At 39.9% G+C, this 22,590-nt stretch overlaps 1 protein-coding gene and 1 long non-coding RNA gene across 6 annotated transcripts in view; both read left to right on the top strand.

Moving 5' to 3' along the window:
* Positions 1-4,826: 4,826 nt before the first annotated feature.
* The window catches only part of LOC131236747 (regulator of nonsense transcripts UPF3-like), a 46,049-nt gene continuing 28,285 nt past the window's right edge, over positions 4,827-22,590 (top strand). For 2 of the 5 annotated variants that reach the window (XM_058234147.1, XM_058234148.1), the window contains exons 1-6: positions 4,829-5,240; positions 5,758-5,864; positions 16,374-16,469; positions 16,605-16,703; positions 16,864-16,943; positions 18,749-18,859. In XM_058234147.1, coding sequence (XP_058090130.1) covers positions 5,101-5,240; positions 5,758-5,864; positions 16,374-16,469; positions 16,605-16,703; positions 16,864-16,943; positions 18,749-18,859 — 633 coding nt within the window. In that variant the 5' untranslated portion in view covers positions 4,829-5,100. Of the gene's footprint in view, positions 5,241-5,757; positions 5,865-5,999; positions 6,167-16,373; positions 16,470-16,604; positions 16,704-16,863; positions 16,944-18,748; positions 18,860-22,590 lie in introns of those variants that run through there. The other 3 variants (XM_058234150.1, XM_058234149.1, XM_058234152.1) reach the window with 3 other exon arrangements.
* LOC131236748 (uncharacterized) lies at positions 8,582-11,873 on the top strand. The gene is made up of 2 exons (XR_009166864.1): positions 8,582-9,647; positions 9,780-11,873. It is a non-coding gene; the product is annotated as an uncharacterized LOC131236748 (long non-coding RNA).

Raw genomic sequence — 22,590 nt, forward strand, 5'->3', positions numbered from 1 at the left:
TATTGTTATTAGTTGCTTACACACAATATCTTAGCATATGTGTAAAGTTTTAAGTTATAAATACTTTATACCTAAAAAGAATTATAGGTGTAAATTATTTGCATGTTATTTTGTTTAGCTCTTAAGTGGTATTCTATTAATCAGTAAATAGATTATGTGTTTGGATAACTTATAACATGTTTACAGTTTATAAAGTAGGTATTCACCCCACGGAGAGCTCAGGGCAGAAAATCTAGCCAAATTTGGCAAATCACTCAAAAAGAATTGAGGTTTTTTTTCTTTCTTTCTTTCTTTCTTAGTCTCAGGAGCATAAAAGCATGCACGCATTGAGAAATTTGGATGTCATCCACCCATCACGATTGCCCCATTTGCAATATGAAAGTTTTTATAGGTGAAAATCCCATCCTTCCCTCTCGCGTGGCCCATTTGATGATCAATCAAGCCCTTTTTTTTTTTTTTTGCCGTTGACAAGCATCTAGAGTAGCACAAAATGTAAACATTGGATGTATCACACACATTACAATATACCTCACACATCACATGTATATCAACCATTGTGTTCTATTATTTATGCTGTGATTTTAGTTATTAAAGCTTTATTTGAAACATGACTTTTTGATAGGTTTTAAATTATGGTCAAAAGTTGTGACGTGTTTATAGGCAACTGTAGGTTTCCAAGAAATCCTTTATGCAATTTGATTACCTATAATTCCTTCACAACTTAAAAGGATTATGACTACAATCCAATTACATGTAATATTTTTAGAACGTATTTTATTGGAATTGTGATTAAGAAATGTCCCCCTAAAGAGTATTCATGTTCACACATATGATTAGTTGATCGCTGGCTAGTTTTCCCACCCGTCTAACCCCATGCAAAGTGTATAATAATGCATAAATTCAAAAGACTTTAGAGTCTGTTAAAATTTTCAGCTCAATCGTAATTACCATGTAAATGGGTAATAAATATTTACTTAGGTAATTACCACATCTTTCCCAATGCAAATGGAGATGTGATAACTTACTTTTTCAAACACTTAAAAGGAGAAATTTATAAAATCAATGTGGGGCCTATCACGATATACATGACTTATCCACACCGCTAATTTGTTATGCTAGCTGAATTTAGGGCATGATAAAAAAAATGAGGCAAATCCAAAGCTCGAGTGGACCACACCACAGGAAACAACGAGAATTGAACGCCTACCATTAAAAACTTCTGAGGGCCTTAGAAGTTTAGAATCAAGCTGATATTTGTGATTTCCCCTTATCCATGTCAGTGTGACCCTATGAACGGGTTAGATGATGGAAAAACCTTAACATAGGCTTAGTGAAGGAAACAACTTTCAATGGTCGACGAATTAAGGCCACAGTTTCCTTTCGGGTGGGCCATTTGAGTGTTGGATTTACCTTATTTTTTGGCTCTTGCTACAAATGTTCTAATAAAATAGATGGACGGTGTAAATATATCATATACATTATGATGGGGTCCACAGATTTAAGTCAACATTTTTATATCGAGTAGAAATTACTCTCACATTTTCAAATGAGGTGAGAAAGTAATAATTACTTATTTACAATGATTTACATGGAAAATCAAATAGACCCTTAGAGGAATGTTTTGTAAGCACTTTTCTTTTCATTTTTCCGTTCAATGTGGGATGAAAGAATAACACTTTAAAATAAAGACAACCCAAAAGTTCATTTTTTCCTTAACTTTCCTCATGATAAATAGACACTCCAAAAATCAAGTTGATCCAAAACTCATTAGTTTTAGGGGTTTTAAGCATGATTCATATTGCCTAAGCCTAGCAAATGTTCAAACATTCTAAGCATGATTTAACATTGAGTGGGCTACTTGAACTTTGGATCAGCCTGACTTTCAAGTGTTAAGGACAATATGAGGGGCAAAAATAATAGACGGTTTGGATGTTATGCATACGTCATGGTAGTAGGTGTGGTCCACTCCATCCTGTGACTACCACATCCAATGTGGTGGGGTCCTGGCCCATCTCATGTAAATTGCCATGAAAGTCAGACAAATGCAATGCACTTATCGTTATTGGTTGCTTACACACACTTAGTGCACACGTGTAGAATCCAAGCTGATCATAATGCAAGGCCCCCTGTTTTAAATGCCACCAATGGAAATGCATGTTATTTCGTCCATTTGGTGGGCCACGCACATTTACTTTCACATTGAACGGTAAGTCCATAAGTTTAACAAATGCGTGAGCTGCAACATGGGAAGATCGTCCATTTATTTCATGGACTGAGCCCCCCGTTGGCTTTGTATCTCCTACACGTGCGGGTCCACTTAGCACATCCTCCCATCCTCATGTCCCCAGCCTTTCGGCCTTTACAGTTTTGGGAGCTATTTGAGGGGATAATTACAATCATACACTTAGTTTACGGTGGGATTACACGCACATATTGGGAAAATGGTAATATGAGGTCGAGCTTTATGGGTCCCACCATGTATTTGATGGACATCCACGCCGTGAATTTGGTAGGTCCACTCTAGGTTATGGTACGAGCCAAAAATCAGCAGTATTCAGAAATCAGGTGGGCCACACAACACAATCTGCAACTATGGAAAATTATGCCTAAAACATTTACAAGCACTTGGTGAGGCCCATTTGAGTTTTGAAATGGCCTGAAATTTAGAGGGTCCTCTAATCCAAGTGGTACACACACAGTGAACGTGCTGGATTTCCGAAACACATCTCATTAGGCCCTATATACAGTTAGAAAGGTTTCAATGGGCAGGAATCCACTATCAACTGTTATCTATGGTGTGACCCACCTATGTAATGGATTGGTCTGATATTTAGGTCCATGACTCACCATGGAAGGGTGTATTTTATTGATGGAGTGGATATTTTTCACACATCACTTGGTGCCCACAAAACTCAACGTCATGGGAAGATCTCATGCGGCAGACCTCATAGTACCATTTCCCTGTATTTCCCTGTACGTATGTATATATGTATATGTATTTGACTGTAATTTTTCCCTTTAAAAGATACTTACAACAGAGTACGATGTTTGATCGGCAGACACTAGGAATTTGCATACAGTAACTCCAGCTCAAATCAAACCACTTAAATTGCGTGACCTGCTGTCTCCAAGCCACATCATCCAATCATATTGTATAGGAAAATTGGACCATTGCATAATGTTTATTTTAAACTGTCCAATAAAGGTTGGAGAATTCGATAATTAGAAAATAAAATAAGCTAAAACATTCATCATACATCTAAACATGAGACTCATATTCTGAACAGTTTAACTTATATTACTTGTATGCCATGTTTTCAATTTCTATGCAATCATCATTCACGCTCTACCTCAGTCCCTTCACCTTTACGCTTTGTTCTCGTGACTCCTTTCCTCGGACTAGAATACTCTCACGTGTTGTGGCATGCGGCAACAGCACCCGAGTTCTGTGGGGCTCAGGTGTTCGTGTATTAAATCCAAGTCGTCAATCACGTGCTCTTTATCATTTTTTATTGTGCATCCCAAAAATCGGCTCAATAAAAGATCAGGTGGACCATGCAATGGGAAAAACATTAAATCTCTCCTGGAACCTCTAAACTCGTGAGGTGTGGCCAGCATGACTCTTGAATCGGCGTGTCACCTCATCACGGTCAGGTGCACCTGATGAGTGGGCTGTACGGCATATACACTACCGTGGACCCCACACACCGCCTGGAAGGTTTTCAGGGTGTGTGTCCTCCATCCCCATTCTTCCTTGTGGTTTCTGCTCGTATTGGGCTATTTTTAAGTCCATGGTGTCATACCAAGGGATGCACTTGATTGATGGAAAGGATGCCACACAAGCAACACATCTGGCCCTACTGAGCTCAAGTGCTGTGGCTGCTGGTCAGCTCTCCTTCCCTCTTTCGCTTGAATGCCGACCTCAACACCAGTCATATAGCTGGTGTCAAAGCTCTTCAGGCTCAGCACGAAGCATGTGTTTTATCTATATTTTCCATTCGTTTCGTCGTCTCATTTTAAGAAATGAGTTCAAAATTAAAACATAGCCAAAGTTCAAGTAGGCACACTACATAAAAAATTGGCAAAAAGCTCTAAGCTATATGACAAACAACGGAAATTGAAAGCAATTGCAATTACCATTGAAACCTTTCCAAGGCTAATAGTGAGATTTATTTGTCATTGAACCTATTGAAAAGGTTGACCTTAATGAAAGGAAAACACAAAGATAATTTTGATTCAAAACTACCGTTTTTCATGTCCTAACGTTTAATTGAGTTTCAGCTATGCTTTAATTTTGAACTCATGCCTTAAAATGATAATGCAAAAGAAGCCAAGTAGATAAGACACATACATTATTAGGTAGCCAACAGAGCTTTGACACCAGTTAACTAACTGGTGTTGGGGTTACCAGGGCAATCGAAAACATAATTGGCCATACCACAGAAAATAGTTCGGAGTGAATTCCCACCATTGAAACCTTCACCAGGGCAATGGTGGTTGTTTCCATTCATATTGTTTCCTGACGTGTGGCTCACTTGAGTTTTGTTTCTCCTTCATGTTTAGGTTCATGTCCTAGGATGAGCTGACAAAAAAACTGTACGGAGTGGATATAACACAAACATCATGGTGGGACCCATGGAGCTTGGGGTTATTGGGGATTAGTGTATCTGTCCGTTTCTTGACGTGCGCACGGTGCGTAGTACGCCCGTCCCACTTGTTATTATGCTTCCGAGCGTATCCATGTCATGTGTTGGTTAATACACAATCTTCACGTTTGTATAACTCAACCCAACTCAGTTTTAATATCAATGCATAAAACTCAGCCCAAATCAATTTCAATTTTTAACACCTAAAAACTCCTCTGTCTCTCTGTATCTCTGTATCTCTCTCTCGCTCTCTCTCTCAACTGTTCATGTCTACGGATCAAACCCCATGAATCAGGGCTCAAAACCCTGATTCGACGGCCGGATTTCCATCCCATTGGAATCTTCTCATAAATTCCACTCAATCCCTCTCCTCTCCTCGATTTCGTTCTCTCTCTCTCTCTCTCTCTCTCTCTCTCTCTCTCTCTCCCTTTTCTGGTTGGAGGAATTTCTACATATGAAGGATCCATTCGGCCGCACGAAACTAGTGCTGCGGCACTTGCCGCCCTCGATTTCTCAGTCGGCGCTGACGGGGCAAATCGACTCCCGGTTCGCGGGCCGCTACAAGTGGTTCTTTTTTCGCCCTGGCAAGAACAGGTTAGGGTTCCCTTGGTTCCTCCTCCTATCGGAAAATCACCTATTCTATTGTATTTGATTATTCTGCCAGTGTCATAGAGATATTGCACAAAATCACGTATTTGAAGATTTTGTTAGCGAGAATGACGGAATTTATTAAGTTACTGTGCAACTTAGGGTTTCAGGAATCCCAAGCATTCGTATTTCATATGTTATAATTCGAAAACGGAATTTATTAAGTTACTGTGCAACTTAGGGTTTCAGGAATCCCAAGCATTCGTATTTCATATGTTATAATTCGAAAACTGGAAACTGACTCAATCTCACAGGAATTATATTAGACTTTGCATTATTGTTGTTTGTCGCTGTTTTTGCAATAGGGATTCTTGGGAATGAGAAGGTGGTGGGTGCAATTAGTTTTAGTTTTTTTTTTTTTTCCCTCCACTTTAGACTTTTGGTTGCATACGATGAAAGTGAAATTTCGTCCATATTGAAGCTTTTACACTTACGGGACTGTAATCTGGAACTGTCTCTGCAGTCAGAAGAATCAGAGATATTCTCGAGCTTATATCGATTTCCAGAGGCTGGAAGATGTGGTCGAGTTTGCGGAGTTCTTTGATGGGCACGTGTTTGTTAATGAGAAGGGTAATCAATGATTAAACCTGTTGTTTTCTCCTTTATGTGCTTTTGAGTATTTTATTATTTGTCGTCTCACTTGGGCTCTCCTTTTTTTTTTTTTGTTTTTTTAAATTTCTTTTATTTTCTTTTGGGGTTGGCCAGTGCTGAAAATCGGGTACTCTTGGATTTCATGAGGGCAAGTGCAAATCATTTGTCTGCATAGGAACTTTCAGAACTCCCAAAGGATCCTTGTGGGGTTTTTCCAAAATTCTTATGTGAGCCATGCTTCATCAAAAGCTACATGAAGAGTAATTCTGAGAAAACTCATGGTAAATGCATAAGTTGATCATGAACATCAATCTAATGGTTGAGGCAAGTGAAACCATGTTAATGGTTTACTTAATTTAACCGTTCAATCTCTACATACTTTTCCCCAACCCTGGTAAAAAATTGACCTTTCCAGGACTGTTTATGTGGGCAAACATGGATGGCGATCATCTTTATGCTCTCTTTCGGACATCCCCTTTTGCATAGAAAAGCTTTTAATGGTCATTTTGAGATCCGTTCATGTAAACGTTTGAAAGGAAACTGACCTTATGTGGAAGTGCTGCCGTTAGGGGCTGTAAAACATTGATCAAGTTGGCTTTAGCAAACATGATATTAGAATATTTGTCTTTCGATGCTAGTGCAGTGTCATAGACCAGATAGAGTCCCTTCAAAAGAGCTTTCTTTGGAATGATAGGACTGCCATAAATATCATCTAATAGATTGGTCAGGAGTGTTTATTCAAAATAAATGGTGGCCTTAGCATCCAAAGACTTGGAATAATAAAAGTTGCTCTTCAGTAAGTTGCAGTGGCAATTGGAAAAAAATAATAATGGGCTGTCGAAACATCTGATGGTGATCAAATATGGGCTCAAGAGAATGGCTCGGTGGCGATGGAGCTAATTGCTATATATGGCCAGCTATTCGGAAAGTTGTCTCCAATGTGGCAATGGATTTTTTTTCTTCTTCTATATGTAGGCTAAGTGAACAATGGAGAAGCCAATTAAAAAAGGGACTGAGCAATGGGGGAATGCTTCTGGGAAGATCTTTGGTTCGGGAATGAATCACCATGCCTGCAATTTTCTCCTTTTTACCTAGGGGTTACCAACAAGAAAATGCTGGCTTGAGATTATGCTCAAAAGCACAATAATGGATGGATGTGTAGTTTGATTTTCACCAAAAAGAAGAATGTTGATATTATGATGCATCTGGACTTGTTCGCCATTTCCAAGAATCTATTTTCTTTGCTCCATCTGAAGTGATTGCAGGATCTGGATACTGGAACTGTTAGGATTTTCTCACTTATTATTATTATTATTTATTTTATTTTATTTAATTAATTAATTTATTTTTTTAATGATTTTTAGTGGAGGAGAGCACAATGATCCTATTCTAGCCTCAGGGGTCAATGCATTTTTTGGCTTCCGGATGTGGACAAGTCTTGGGGCCATCACCTTGCTACCGTTGTCAAATGCTCTAAGCCTTTGAAGCGCAGACCCTCCAAAACACCCATGTGTACCCATGCCAACATGAGACATTGGTGCATGATATGGCTGGGATACCTCTCAATTGCATTCCAAATCGTAAAAGGGGTGGAATAGGCCATTTACACTATTGCTCTTACATGATGCAGATTGACCCCAGATTCGCAAATTGAGAAAGGTTGATGCGTCTAGGGCCATACTTGAGTAGGGGCTATCAACAAGTTGGGTGTGTATCTCTAAGAGTGTTGGGTTTAGGTCCGAGTCTGGGTATGATGTAAGTGGGAAGATTTTTGAGATTTAGGGACCTTACATGTGGTTGTGGCTTCATTCCTTAAGCCTTAATTTAGTGAAGATTCTGAGGGATTCAATTAAAGTTAGGTCTCTTTGGTTGTCTTTAGTAATAGTTTCTAGGTTTAAGGAGACTTATGCGTCATTAAGTAATTAGTAGTTTTTCTTTTTTCATTTTAAGAGATGTCTCTTGAGGAATCTATAAGGGGATATTAAGTCATTAAGGGCCTGTTTGGGAGCTTGTGTTTCGAATGTGTTAGAATCCAAATCATAATTCAAGGTGATTCCGAATCCTCACTTGTGTTTGACAACTTGTATTTGGAATGCACTGGAATCCAAAAATAGGAATGTATTGAAATTTTGTAGTATATTTACATGAATTTGAATTTGATTATTAAATCAACTTTAATATCCCAAATTAGTGTACATATGTGATATTTGGCAGAAAGATTGTGATAAGCCCATTGAAATATATACTTTGGCCAAAAATAACGAAATTTCGAGCCTTGGGTGGGCCACAAGCATAGGATCACAAACGAGCGACTTGCCAACGTTTTTTAACCGTTGATTTACATGGCCAAACTGTTCAGATTATTCTATTGATGTAATTTTACTGATGCAGTCAGTAATTTGATTATTTTTGGTATCATCAACATGCCACGTGTATAATGAATTAGTAGTCTAGCAACACCTTTGTTACATGTGTGACTCTCTTGCCTTTAAAAATGAGCAAAACAGGCATTTGAATCCGAATCACAACAGAAGGGACAAATTTCAAACATCGCAAAATTGTATATATCATATATCTCCGAATCCACATTGGCAAACTACTTTTGGATTCCAAATGCACTCAAATAGACTTAAATCCATGTTGCCAAACGACCTCTAATTAATGTAAGGGTGTTTTCAGACCGGGCTCGAGTGGGATGCAGGGGCACATTCGGGGTGGGCGGGGCCCACGGGGGAGGTCTCATGTTCGAGACTCCTCACTGGGGGTGATTAATGCGCATTTCACACCGGGCTCGAGTGGGGTAGCCTGTGGGATGGGGGGACACACTCGGGGTGAGCGGCCCATGTGAGGCGGTACCCATGTGATTTGGGGCCCACAAGGGGGATTCGGCCGAGGTCCTAACCTATGATATGTGGGGCCTGGGCTATGAGGTAAATGGATTAATTCGCCATGCTCTAACAGTTCGAGCTTTTATAGCGAGTGGTTAATTATCCTGCATCACTAATGGTTTTCTATTTTGAGAGATTTGTGTTTTAGAAGATCTTTAGGAGTATAGGACATGGTTTTAAACATTATCCGATAAGACTTTGGTATGGTTTGAGTCGTATCGGTTTTGGTCTGAACTGATAGGATTCACCAAATCGATATGGGTTCCTAAACGGGACTGAGTTGGGGCGAATCGTTTTAGTTTCGGTCCCTAGACAAGTCACCCCTTGAAACCAATACTTAATCCATGATAGGACATCAATGTCTTGGGGGATCTTTAATAAGTTATATTAATATTTTGAGGGATCCTTAATCGGATAAGAAAGAGAGGTAATAGGAGAATAAAAGGACGGCGGAGACTCAGGTCAATATGTGTGTAGTATTTTGATGTTCGTTTCTTACTTAGAATGATTGAGTTTTTCATGTCTTTGTAGATGTCATATGGTAATGAGATTGGAATAAGAAAACGTGAGATTAAGGAGAACGAGTTCTCTTGCAAAGGGAGAAAACCATAAAAATCAACCTCCTTGAGTTGTGTGGTTTGTGCAAAAATTCATTCTCTTCTTTCTTTTTTCTAATGTGCATCCTACGTCCTTGTACAGTTGTACCACATTTGAGGTCCTGGATCTGGGTGGGTTTGGGTATCTATTGGGTACCCATCAGGTCTTAGGTCTATAGTTTCAGGTCGGGTTTCAGTCTTATTCTGACTCAGATAAGGGCATCTATGAAGTCTGGATGGATTGGATCTCACACATGTGCTGCATCAACATATGCATGGTTTGTAGATGGGCTGTCTTACACGTGTTGGTTTATCTAACTTCATTCAATTGCTAGACTGTTTAATCTACATATTGTTTTAATATTACTAGTAGTACCTGACCTAGACTTGACTCGATTAATAATTAACAGAGGGACCTGACGCTGCTTGATTTTTTAACTGGATCTAAGATGGTGGACCTGAAGCCTACCCGATTTTTTTTATAAAAAACAGGTACGGAAATTAGACCTGGACTTGTTTAAATCAGGTCAGGTACCTCATGTACCTGCCGATCTGGGTACTCGTTGACAACCCTATTATACCTGAGATGCATCCTAGTTGTAGAAGTAGTCCAGTTGGAGACCCGAATGTCCATTTTGCTCTCAATAGAATTTGTTTAACATTGAAAAGACAAAGTGTTAATCGTCCATCGAAGAACCTTGATTAGTGTTTTCATATGCGATGATATAAGCGATTATGCCATTGCAAATGCCCTTTTGAGCCAGGGGATTGCATATGCCTTATTATGTCGTTGGGGCTTATGCACTCGCAAAGAGAAGTATGCGGTCGCATAAGCCATTATTATGCAATTATGCCATGTACACAATATTTGATGGTATAACCTCCCAATGGTTAGGATTTTTAACCATTGGGACTTTTTTTTTTTTTTTTTTTTTTTTTTGGTTTCATTTTCTGTCACTTTTTGGCTATAAATAGGCATACCCACTCCCCTATTTTCACACACAGACACACACACACGCTCTCTCTCTCTCTCTCTCTCTCTCTTAAAATGACATCAATAAAATTTATTTGCTGTTTTTTTCACATTTTTTAGTATGCGCAGTCATTTGAGCAGTTGTTAGTTGACTTGTTATAGTCTAATCAAACTATAAAAAACAATTTCCTTTATCTTAAAAAAAAATAAATTCCCATCACCTGTAATATTTTTACATAAAATTTCACAAAATTTCTTTTACTTCTTCCTTTTTTTTTTTTTTTCATTTTCCCTTGAAATTTCCATTTTTTAATTAAAAAAAAGTTTGGGGGGCTGTGCTGTTTCACAAGTGCCCAACCCCCTTGGGTCACACAGGATCCCTTATGCCGTTTGACAACATTGCCCATGATGATGGTTAACATTGTCCAATCACCTGGAATTTTCAGCCATAGCCTACTAACTCATTGGTTTTGAAATCTGAATACTATAAAAGTGCCACATTTATGGGGGATGTTTGGTGTGCCCTTCATGGAACTCCATAAAGTCTGTGAGTCATATCAGTAGTCCTCTTCTTTTACAGGTGGGTCATGTATCATGTTGCCGCATGATTTTTGTAGCAGAATGCTTGAGTTGATGAAATATAAGATGAATAGAACTGTTTTTTAAATGCTTTCTGAGCTGAGCTGACTTGGCAAGGGGCAGGGTCAACCTGAATTGGTGTCAAGATTTACATATACGACTCAGATCTGTACAATAATCTGCTGATTGCTCTTAAACTCTTCCTGAATTTTACATCGATTTGGTGGACCAGCTTATGTGTGCAACTCAGATGCATTTTTTAGAGTTCTTGATTGACAAAGAAGTACTAAGTGTGGATTTGAGCGCCCACCTATGAGTCATGTTAAGGTTCCTTGCTGCTAAAACATACACATCTCATGTGCAGAGGTTGTCTCCTTCGTATAAATATTGGAAAGGCTCATCATGTGCACTGCGTTTTATTCACGCTCTTAGTGTGTTTTGGGCATGCCACATGAATGGTTTGATCATCGATAAGGACTGTTAATTACGTTCCCCTCATGTTTTGTGAGACACCATGAAAAACTCGTACTGATTAGAGAATGCTAACCTTGCAAATATGGCCTCTCTTTTTGTAACCATGGGTTTTCAAAGCCACAAATGGGATGATTATGCTCATTTGATCAGAATGGTTCTTTGGAGATGTGCTATCGAAAGTGGAATCTATTGGATGAGTAGATTATTCATATTGGTTATTGGGCCTTCTTTGATCCAATCTGACCATTATTGTATTACATTAATTAGATTGCAAAGTTCCTCTAATATGAGTTATCCTGGACCATACATATAGATTAAAAATGCATGCAAGACATAAGATGTTTCATCAATGATTGGACCAATCAAATTGTCTAGATTTTCTTGGTGGGGGATATGGATCAAATCAGTGGTTTTTTTCTTTTTTGTTGAAAGACGAATTCATTAAAAGAAACAAGAGGAAACAAAGAAAAAAACAGAAGGCTTAAACATAGCAAAAAGAATGAGAAAAGGGAAAAGAAAGGAGGAAAGAAAAAAAGAAGAAGAATACAATAGCTTAGACCCATGACTGCAGAAACCCAAGAAGAACAAAGAAGGGCTAAGGAGCCCAATCCCTAAAAAATAATGGAACTCCCTTGAAAGCTCCCGCTGAAGAAATGTCGTGATTCCGAAAACGGTGGAGATTCCTTTTGTTCCAAACTGCCTAGAGGACCACAAGAAAAAGGATTTGCCATTTATTCCGACCTAGCAGACCTCCTGAATCAGCGTGCCAAATGATTAAGAGCTGGTCAATTGAGAGAGGCATTGCCCAACGGATATTAACCCCTTCCAGAACTTTATTCCAGATGGCCGACGTGAAGGCACAATGGATGAAGAGATGGTTGACTGACTCAACTTCTTCGAAACATAGAAGGCACACATTTGGGAGGATCATTCCTCTTGTCATATTATCGATTGTGAGCACCTTATTTTTGCCCACAAGCCAAGCGAAGGCAGCCACCTTTTGTAGAACCAAACAACGCTGGTGTGGGAACCAGTAGCAGAAGGAGAGGACAGGATTGAGCGGTAGAAAGACTTCACCGAGAACAATCCTAAGGAAGCAAGAATTCATATCCTCGAATCTTTGGAGCTTGGAGAAGGGAAAAATCCCTGTAAACGAACAAGCGATATATTCCTAGATTTCAAGATCAGACAGATTCCTCCTAAATGGAGGGGTCCACACTCCGCTCTCCCCTTGGCCAAAGAAACATTAAACCGTGGAGATCTTGAGAGACCAATTGAGAACCGCAAGGGATGGAAAGTCTTTGGAAAGGGGAGAACTTCTGCACCAGGGGTCATACCAAAAGCGGATCCTAGTTCCCTCACCCAGAGCAAAAGAGGACCTTGAAAAAACTAGGGGGGCGACCCTAGATATTTCGTTCCAATGTCTAGATGCACAGTATAATGAAGAAGGTCTAGTCCACCAACCGTGAGGGATCAACCCATATTTAGTAGAAATTACCCTTTTCTAGAGACTATGCTCTTCAAGGCTAAACCTCCAAGCGTACTTGCCCAGAGGACTGCAAGAAAAAAGATTTGCCATTTATTCCGACCTAGCAGACCTCCCGAGTCAGCATGCCAAATGATTAAGAGCTGGTCAATCGAGAGAGGCATCGCCCAACAGATATCAGCACCTTCCAGAACTTTATTACAGATGGCCGACGTGAAGGCACAATGGATGAAGAGATGGTTGACTGACTCAACTTCTTCGAAACACAGAAGGCACACATTTGGGAGGATCATTCCTCTCCTCAGATTATCGGCTGTGAGCACCTTATTTTTTCCCACAAGCCAAGCGAAGGCAGCCACCTTTTTTAGAACCAAGCAATGTTGGTATGGGAACCAAAAGCAGAAGTAGAGGATGGGATTGAGCTGTAGAAAGACTTCACCGAGAACAATCCTAAGGAAGCAAGAATCCATATCCTTGAATTTTTGGAGCTTGGAGAAGGGAAAAATCCCTGCAAACGAACTAGAGATAAATTCCTGGATTTCAAGATCAGATAGATTCCTCCTAAATGGAGGGGTCCACACTCCACTCTCCCCTGGGCCAAAGAAACATTAAACCATGGAGATTGTGAGAGACCAACTAAGAATCGCAAGGGAAGGAAAGTCTTTGGAAAGGGGAGAACTTCTGCACCAAGGGTCAGACCAAAAGAGAATCCTAGTTCCCTCACCCATAGCAAAAGAGGACCTCGAAAAAACTAGGGGGCGACCCTAGATATTCTGTTCCAATATCTGGATGCACAGTATTATGAAGAAGCTTTAGTCCACCAACCATGAGGGATCAACCCATATTCTGTTCCAATATCTGGACAACTTCCTCCCTATTGTTTCCAGAATTTTGTCCCACACATGCAAAGCAAGTTTACCCACTGAAAGAGGAAGACCAAGGTACGAAGACGACAAAGATTCCAAACCACAACCAAGGAATTCTACCAAACTTACCAGACATATCAGAAAGGATGTTAATACCAAAGATTTTACTCTTGGAAAGGTTTACCTTCGACATATGGACCACTTGGAGCTTGTAGATGGTCATGTTAAGGAGGTCAACCACGGATTTATCAGCTTCCTAGAATAATAAGGTATCATCTTTCCTTTCAAAAAAACAGAAGAAGAAGATATCATCGACAAATTGGAGGTGACAGATATGCTGGACAGACCCACTTCCTGTCCCCTGGAGTCCTGGACAACATACAACTCAGAGCTTCATAGGTTAGAAGAAAGAGAAAAGGAGATAAAGGATCCCCCCGATGCAGACCATGGGAGGCTTTAAAAAAAACCAAAGGGGGAGCTGTTAATAAGCATAGAAAAGTGGGCAGAGGAAACACTACAAAATCCCTGCCCTCTACTTGTCCCCAAAGCCCATTCTCCTAAGCATGTAGTCCAAAAAATACCAGTCGACATGGTCATAAGCCTTCTCCGGGTCTAATTTACAAAGAATATCAGAGCTACCTGCCTTAATACGGGAGTGTAAGCATTCATGGGCTATCAAGATGCTGTCAAGAATCTGTCTCCCATGGACGAAAGCACTCCGATGAGGAGAAATGATCTAAGAATAACAAGGCGCAATTTGTCATTGAGAATCTTTGCTAGGATTTTATAAGGACTTCCCACTGGGCTGATTTGGCGGAAATCATTAAGGCGGACAACTCCTTCCAATTTCAGGATAAGGGCAATGAAAGTGCTACCCAATTCGAAGGGCAGCCTATTGGAAGGCAGATCTGGATAAATTAATGGTCAACTTAGATTGTTGGACCATGGGATCAACGAGATGTTCTACATGTCCAAAGGATGTCTAATTAGCTGTTATTTAGAGTTGGTTGCTGATTTGTTCAACAGGTTTCCCTCTGGTATTTTCATCACATATTCGGTGGGCCACTTATTGGATATCAAATGATGTTGGAATGACGCATAATTGGTCCTGTTTGAAAGCCTATTAGGTTAGCTTTCAAACAAGCCCAAGATTATGAAATTCCAGCGCGGCTTGAGTTAGTTATGACAAATTTACGTAAAGGTTATATGGTCGTGATGGGATTCAAGGGTATTCCGGTCAGTTTTATATTTTAGAAATAGATGGTTAGGGTTAGAAAGAGTAGATGGCTAGGATAATATTAGGGTTTCCTTTAGTTTGAGAATTAGTATATAAATGTTTAAAGACTTTTTATGAGTAGTTATGATCAAATAAGAAAGTTATTTCTTTGGTTATAACATGTATTGCCTGCAGTAGAAATAGACTGGGGACTATTGTGATCATTGGCATAACAGCTGGTACATTGTTGGATATCTATCCACAACCCTTAAATTTTATTCTCTGTTGCATCTTTATAGAAAATTTCTGGTTTGATCTTCAAGACAAAGGTACGTATCTGAACTATAGAAGCACGAAGTGTGAAACATGACAGCTACAAATTCATGTGTGGGAGAGAGAGCATCAATTTCAAAATGTTAGCAAGTCTAAACGGCTAGGATGCAGGAGTGCGAAGTGCAATTCAAATGGAATCAGCACCTAGTTTAGAAGGGCCATGCAATGAAGATTTGAATTGAGATTCTTCTTTTTTGATTTGGCTGCATTGAGATTGGTGCGAATTTTTCAGAGTCCATGAAAAGTGGGGTGAATGCATTGGATTGTGCAAACCAGTGATTTGACCGACTGTACAACTAAAATCGTTTGACACAGTAGGATCATCAATGTGCCTTTGAAGTTGGTCCCTGTAAGTCAAAAATAAATTTGTCAGAATCACATGAGTCTAAGCATCTTTAGCATCTCTGTCACATATATGGATAATGTTTAGGGTGATCATGAATGATGATTGAGTGAGCTACTTTATGATGGCTGTGGTTTAAAAGTCATAGATGATCCATCTTGGCTCATTGCATCATTGACTGATGAGCCCTGTCATGGAATGGGTTGGAAGATCCTAGTTGTTGAATTAGTGGCCTAAGCATAAAAGAAAATATTGGAGAAAATACAACAATGTCCTAGAAGAAAGGGCAGTGATTTGGAAGATTTTTAAATAAACCCATCAATTGCATCATTGACTGATGAGCCCTGTCATGGAATGAGTTGGAAGATCCTAGTTGTTGAATAAGTGGCCTCAACATAAAAAGTTATTGGAGGAAATACAACAATGACCTAGAAGAAAGGGCAGTGATGTGGAAGATTTTTAAACAAACCCATCAATGGCAGGGGCCATTAGTTGAACAGTCTAGATTGATGAACCGTCTCCATTTCAACAAAATGGGTTCGTAGGGACACCATCCTAAATCATGAGGACCCTGTTATCTCTCGATTAATGTCTCATTTGGCCATCCTTTTTACCTTGCCATATAAATATCATTTTGTCAAATTGTATTTTATGTTTTTAAGATTTTATAAAATCTTTAATTGTTTCTATCCTGTTTTTTTAAAAAATATAACAAGGTTTGACTCTTTGTTCAGGTTCCCAATATACGACTATTGTAGAATATGCACCATCTCAACGCGTTCCAAAACCATGGGCTAAAAAAGATGGCCGTGAAGGGACCATATTCAAAGGTATGTTTTGTTTATTTATTATTATTATTATTTTTTATAGAAATCCAAGCTCTTATGCCGTGCTATGGTGCATGCTCTCATATATGTCAGCTGTTTTCTGTTATAATCACAAGCAGTTCTTTGATGAATAACTAGATCCTGAATATTTGGAGTTCCTTGATCTTCTTGCGAAGCCTGTTGAGAATCTTCCTAGTGCAGAGATACAACTAGAAAGAAGAGAAGCAGAACGAGCTGGTTAGTTTAATATCTTCTCTCTTTGCATGCATGTGTGCACACATGCATTTAAACATGCACAGATTTTGAACGAAGGGCATATACTATAAGTAGAACCCGAGTTAGATGATAGAGAAGATTTTGTTGATTGTGTGAAGTTACTTGGTATTCGCTTCTTCAGGTGCACCAAAGGAAACTGTCGTTGTTACCCCTCTGATGGATTTTGTTCGACAAAAAAGAGCTGCTAAGAGTGGATCTCAGGTACATGGAAATTTGCATTATTCCATTTGTGACTTTCTGCATTTTGACCAAAATAAATTTTTTTGCTTCTGATGTCATACAAACAATAGATATTCTAAGCCTGGCCTGCTCACCTTTGGGACTTGAAATTGCCTCCTTTTTGTTTTTGTACTTTTTTTTTTTTTTTTTTTTTTACCAGCTCTTCAGCTTATCCATCCACAGAACAAAATAGCCACCACCACCACCGCCATTATTTGGGAAGTGAACGAGAGTCATATTCCCTCTTGCTACCTCAATTTAAATCCCTTTAGGTCTTCAACCTTGATTTTCCCTCAGCCATATCCAGTTTCTTTGGGACATGAGTTGTTTCCCACTGGAGCTTGGACAGCCTCATTCTTGATAGTATTTTTTGGAGTCTTCCCATATTAGAGCAATTTTAGTTATCGGTAATAGGTTTTCATTTTTTATATTATCCTTTGCAGTCTTCCCATATGAAAGCAATTTAGCTATTGGTAAAAGTTTTTTCTTGGACATGGAATAATAAGTTTCACAAGCATTGAGGACAAAAAAAGCATCACCAGTTCATAATGCCAATGATAGTGGTCATCGAACCAATTGGGATTGAGCATATTTCTAGCATCTTCAGCACCTTGACCTGTTTGATTATATATACACAATTTCTTTCCTTAATGCGTCTAGTGTTACCTATCTTAGCAAAAAGATCATTTATATAATTATGTATGTATAATTTTTTACGCATAGGCCTGTCTAGTTACTATCTCATAGTCATGATTATATTTAGGTTACCTTAATTTTTTGTTTCACGCATTGCACCCCTTATCCCATGGCCCTATTTGGGCATATCTGATGCAGGACAATTAGGAACTCGGCCGAACCCCCCTCATGGGCCCCAAGTCACATGCGTACCACCTCGCACGAGCTACCCACCTCACATGGGTGGGGCCCGCCTCACACTGGCCGCCCACCTCGAGTGTGTCCCTACATCCCACAGGCAACCCCACTCGAGCTCGGTGTAAAAATGCCTTTGCATTAATCACCCCCGGTGAGGTGTCCCGCTCTGATACCAATTTGATGCAGGACAATTAACCACTTGCTCTAAAAGCTCGAACTGTTAGACTATGATGAATCAATCCCTTTATCTCATAGCCCAGGCCCCACATCTTATGGGTTAGGAACTCCGCTGAACCTCCCTCATGGGCCCCAAATCACATGGGTACCGCCTCACACGAGCCACCCACCTTACACGGGTGGGGCCTGCCTCACATGGGTCACCCACCCCGAGTGTGCCCCTGCATCCCACAGGCAACCCCACTTGAGCCCGATGTGAAAATGCCCCTACATTAATATCAGGGCACTTTTTTGAAATTGTGGTGTGCTGAAACATGTCAGATTCTGGTTGTCTGACACTACCATACCTAGCTTATATGGAAAAACTAAATTTTCATGCTTTTTTTTTTTTTTTTTTTGAGATGCTTTGTACATGTAAGTAAATGAGTAGGTTTCATGTTGTTATTATTGTTTATTTAATTCTGTGTTTCTTTTACAGATAAATAGTTACAATATGCTATTTACATATAATATTTCATAATAATAAATGTTGAGGACATCGCAGCAAATCTAACTTTTGTAAGCCACCATGTGTGACACCAAGACACATGTCCATGTTCAAGTTACAGAGGGGCATGCCTTTCCTCTGTTATTGGTTCATCGAGTTAACTGCAGCATATTTATATTGTATCTTTCTTCCAATTTTGATTTGTTTAAGTGTTGATATGCTCTGAATTTTATTTGCTGATTTGATACAGAGACCATCAGCTAATGGGAAGCTTAGTAGAAGAGCTGGAGGAGCTGCTGGCAATTCTAGTTCAGCTTCCACCAGACGGAGTTCTGAGAAGCGAAGGGTTTCCACATCAGTGGTATGAAAATTTTACCCAGATGCTTGGGATTTTCATGCGAGCAAAAACTAAGAGCTAATGTTTAATGTGGTGTGTATTTTATTTGCTACTTGTGGATTGCTTTGGTAATTTTCTTAAATTTGTATGCTCTCTGAATTCCAGATGGAGTGAACGGAACTGTAGTTTAGTTATGGATTCATTTTTTTTTTTTTTAAAGTTTGTTTAAAGTTTAGGAGGGGGAGATTAGACCAGCACTAGCGCATTAGTTTCAATGGCATGTTCTACAAATTTGTTAGGGAGAGGTCACCTTTAGTGCCTTTATTTTGTAATAGCAGGTTGGCCTTTTGCTTTGACCCTACCCATTTGGTCCCTGTTTATCAGTGAATGAATTCAATCTTCCGTTTCGATAGTATTCTTTGCCTGGAGGGGAGGAAAAGAAAGAGAAGGAAGAGAAGAAAAAGAAAACAGAACGCTTTTGAACTTTGACATACACTCATATGGTCACATCACCGATTGTTGGTCCTTTCCAGATGAATAATTTGTTTTATCTTTTTCTTGCAGTCATGTGTTAGGCATATTTTCTGTATGAACTCAGGAACTTTTGGTGGATTTATGTGCTGGAGCTAATCATTGCAACGATCATGCCTATTGATATTTTGACTATCCAGTTCCCATGGGAATATTAGGGGTCTAAAGAAGAACCTTCATTTGATTGTAATTTGTGACCAAATGTAGCTTTGAAATAAAACACAGCTCTTGATTTATACTCTGGATGGTATGGGCCACTGCAAGCTGTGCAGTAATTTACAGCCTTATGATAAGTAGTGCAAAACCTGGTTTTTCTCAGTAGCTGTTGCCCTGTCAACATCATCGGAGCCAGCTTTACAAATCCTGTTTCGCCGGTCCTGTTATTGGTCACAATATATTCATATGTTTCTTGATACGCAAAAATCTGTTCACAGTGATGTGACTTGCACTTATGTTTGTTTGTTTGTTGATTCTTCTGCAACATGGATGAAGAGGTGGCATCTGCTTCATTGCAATTGTTAACTGAGGGAATGGCTTGTCAGGCACCATAGTACTAACTTGAAGAAAGTTGGGTGTAGTGTTGTCACTTCACTTTGGGTTATAATCGTGATGATATAGATAACCAGCAGCTCATACAATGCTAGAATCTAGATACGATGAAGAAACATGATTAGCTTCGAACTTCCAGAACATTTTCTGTGAACTTTTGGGATCTGTGGCAATAGTGACATAATGGCAGTGCAACTTCTGTTTGTTATTTTAGTTTAGGCTGTAATCTGATGTTGCTAGGATGAGGACTTGGGTGTAGGAGTTTGAGACTAGGACTATCAGCCATATTTTGATTGTGTGTAACTTCACTAAAAGGATGTTCAAAAAGAGAAGGCTAGTGAATGATATGTGTGCCATAAAGAAGAAACTTCTGTTAGTCCATTTTTGGTAGTTAACATCTCCACTCTCTTGTTTTAGAGAAACCATTTGACTCGTCAGCCTATTTTTCGAGTTGATGATTGAGGTATGGATTGCCTGGACTTTTGAATGCAAGGACCAGGAGTGTCGAGCTCATCTCTCTGGCCATTTGATAGTGTTCATGGGTCACCTCAGCTCATATGGTTGTTTGAACTCACAAATGCCAGACACTTGGCCCCATTTTTTTTTTTTTTTTTTGGAAGATATACTTGGCCCCATTTATTAGAGAGCCATTGCTGATTCCACCTGCCCTGAAGCTCAATTTGCATAGGGAGGACTTCCAATTGTTATGGAAGTTGAGTTCCATGCTGTGCTTGTGCTTGGAGGTGCTTCCCACAATTCAGGTCAGACCAGAGGCATCAGAAGCCCTGCATCTTTCCATATGCTCTGTGACTTCCAATTGTTATGGAAATTAAGTTCCATGCTGTGCTTGTGCTTGGAGGTGCTTCCCACAATTCAGGTCAGACCAGAGGCATGGGAAGCCCTGTATCTTTCCATATACTCTGTGCACAATCAAGCAACTAATTTCTCCTGAAAGATGGCTGGGGGAAGAATATTGTGAAACCCCTGCATTATTCATCTCTTGCAGAAGTTTGGCCTCTGGGCTTGAGTGTTGGACCCGGCAGACATATCCTGGGTCATGCCTTGGTCCATTGGAGGTCTACTAGAAGTTTGGCATGAAGCAGAAGGGGGAAAACTGGGTAGAAAAGGCCGGAGGCTGATCTTGCTCGCCACTGTCTGGGCAATCTGGCGTGAGAGAAACAACCGTTGTTTCTGCAACAGAAGTCTGTCAGTGGCAGGTGTCTTCAGCAGAATTCTCTCTTCCGGGACTGGGCTCTTTAAGTTTTTCCTTTTTGGATGTCATGTCTTTGTTCTCACCTCAGGCGATTTGTTGTTGTAATCTTCCTTTTTGCCTTTTGTAGCTTTGTTTGTTAGATTAGTCTCTTGCCCTAGGTTAGTTTCTGCTGTTGTTTCTTTTGCTTCTAGGTCTTTCTCCTTTTTGTCTTTTGTTTTGTTCTTCTTTGGCCTTGGTCATTTAATAATATTTTCACCTTTATAAAAAAATTCATCTCTTGCAGAACAACTAGATCAGGCAAGCAAGAAGCATGTTCCAAGATCTCCATCACCATTCCTCTCACCATATTTATGATTGAGGATTTCCCAGTCCTAGAGTGATGCTCTTTTTTCGGGTTCTAGATTGTTGGGAAGAAAAGAATGTGCCATAGTGATGCAGGACAATTAGCCACTTGCTCTAAAAGCTCGAATTGTTAGAGTATGGCGAATTAATTCCTTTATCTCATAGCCCAGGCCCCACATCTCATGGGTTTAGGACCTCGGCCGAACCCCCTTCGTGGGCCCCAAATCACATGGGCTGCCCACCCCGAGTTTGTCCCTGCATCCCATGGGCTACCCTACTCGAGCCCTGTGTGAAATGTGCATTAATCACCCTTGGTGAGGAGACTTGAACACGAGACCTCCCCCATGGGCCCCAAATCACATGGGTCACCTACCCCGAGTGTGCCCCTACATCCCACAGGCAACCCCACTCGAGCCTAGTGTGAAAATGCCCCTGCATTACATTGGCACCTCATTATATCATTAGCAATTGGCAAATTCAACATACTCCAGAAGTAAAGAATTGAGTTGGTGATGCTAAAATTTGATACATGCATTGAACATGTCCAAGAACTAAAACAAAGCTACCTAGACCATGAAATGATGGAATGTCAACAAAGAGATCGTGGCCTATCTCACCTCCGATCCACACGACAGAGGGTCGTCGAATACATTTTTCTTTTCAAGTTGGTCGCTTGTTAGGATCTTGTTCCTTATGGCTAGCTAACCAAATCCCATGGAACATGGAAGAGAGGTTAGACCCTAGTATTTCCTGAAGTGGTTACCCTGAACACTGCTGTAGGCAACCAAATAGTTAATTTGGGTTAGCATATAGCATTCTTTGGGGCTCTCCTTCTCTCTTCCTCAAGGTCGAAGGTCTAAAGAAATGATGTTGAGTGTAGCTCAGCTCATAGTGCCAATTCTGTACTTTCTTCTACCAAACGGCGTTCTACTTTGGGCCCAGCATTTGTGGAACTTGCGTGGTTGGTCTTTTTGCCTTACCCTTTTTTCACATTTGACCAGAGCTATTTAAGCTGGATTCTTTTAAATTTGGCATTCCAGTGGCTGTATGATGATACTGTTCTGTTGTGAAGTTGCTATTAATACTCAGTAACTCCCAGCCTAAAAAGAAAATACATCAT

This window comes from Magnolia sinica, chromosome 2 (genome assembly GCF_029962835.1).
Source record: "Magnolia sinica isolate HGM2019 chromosome 2, MsV1, whole genome shotgun sequence".
Lineage (NCBI taxonomy): Eukaryota > Viridiplantae > Streptophyta > Magnoliopsida > Magnoliales > Magnoliaceae > Magnolia > Magnolia sinica.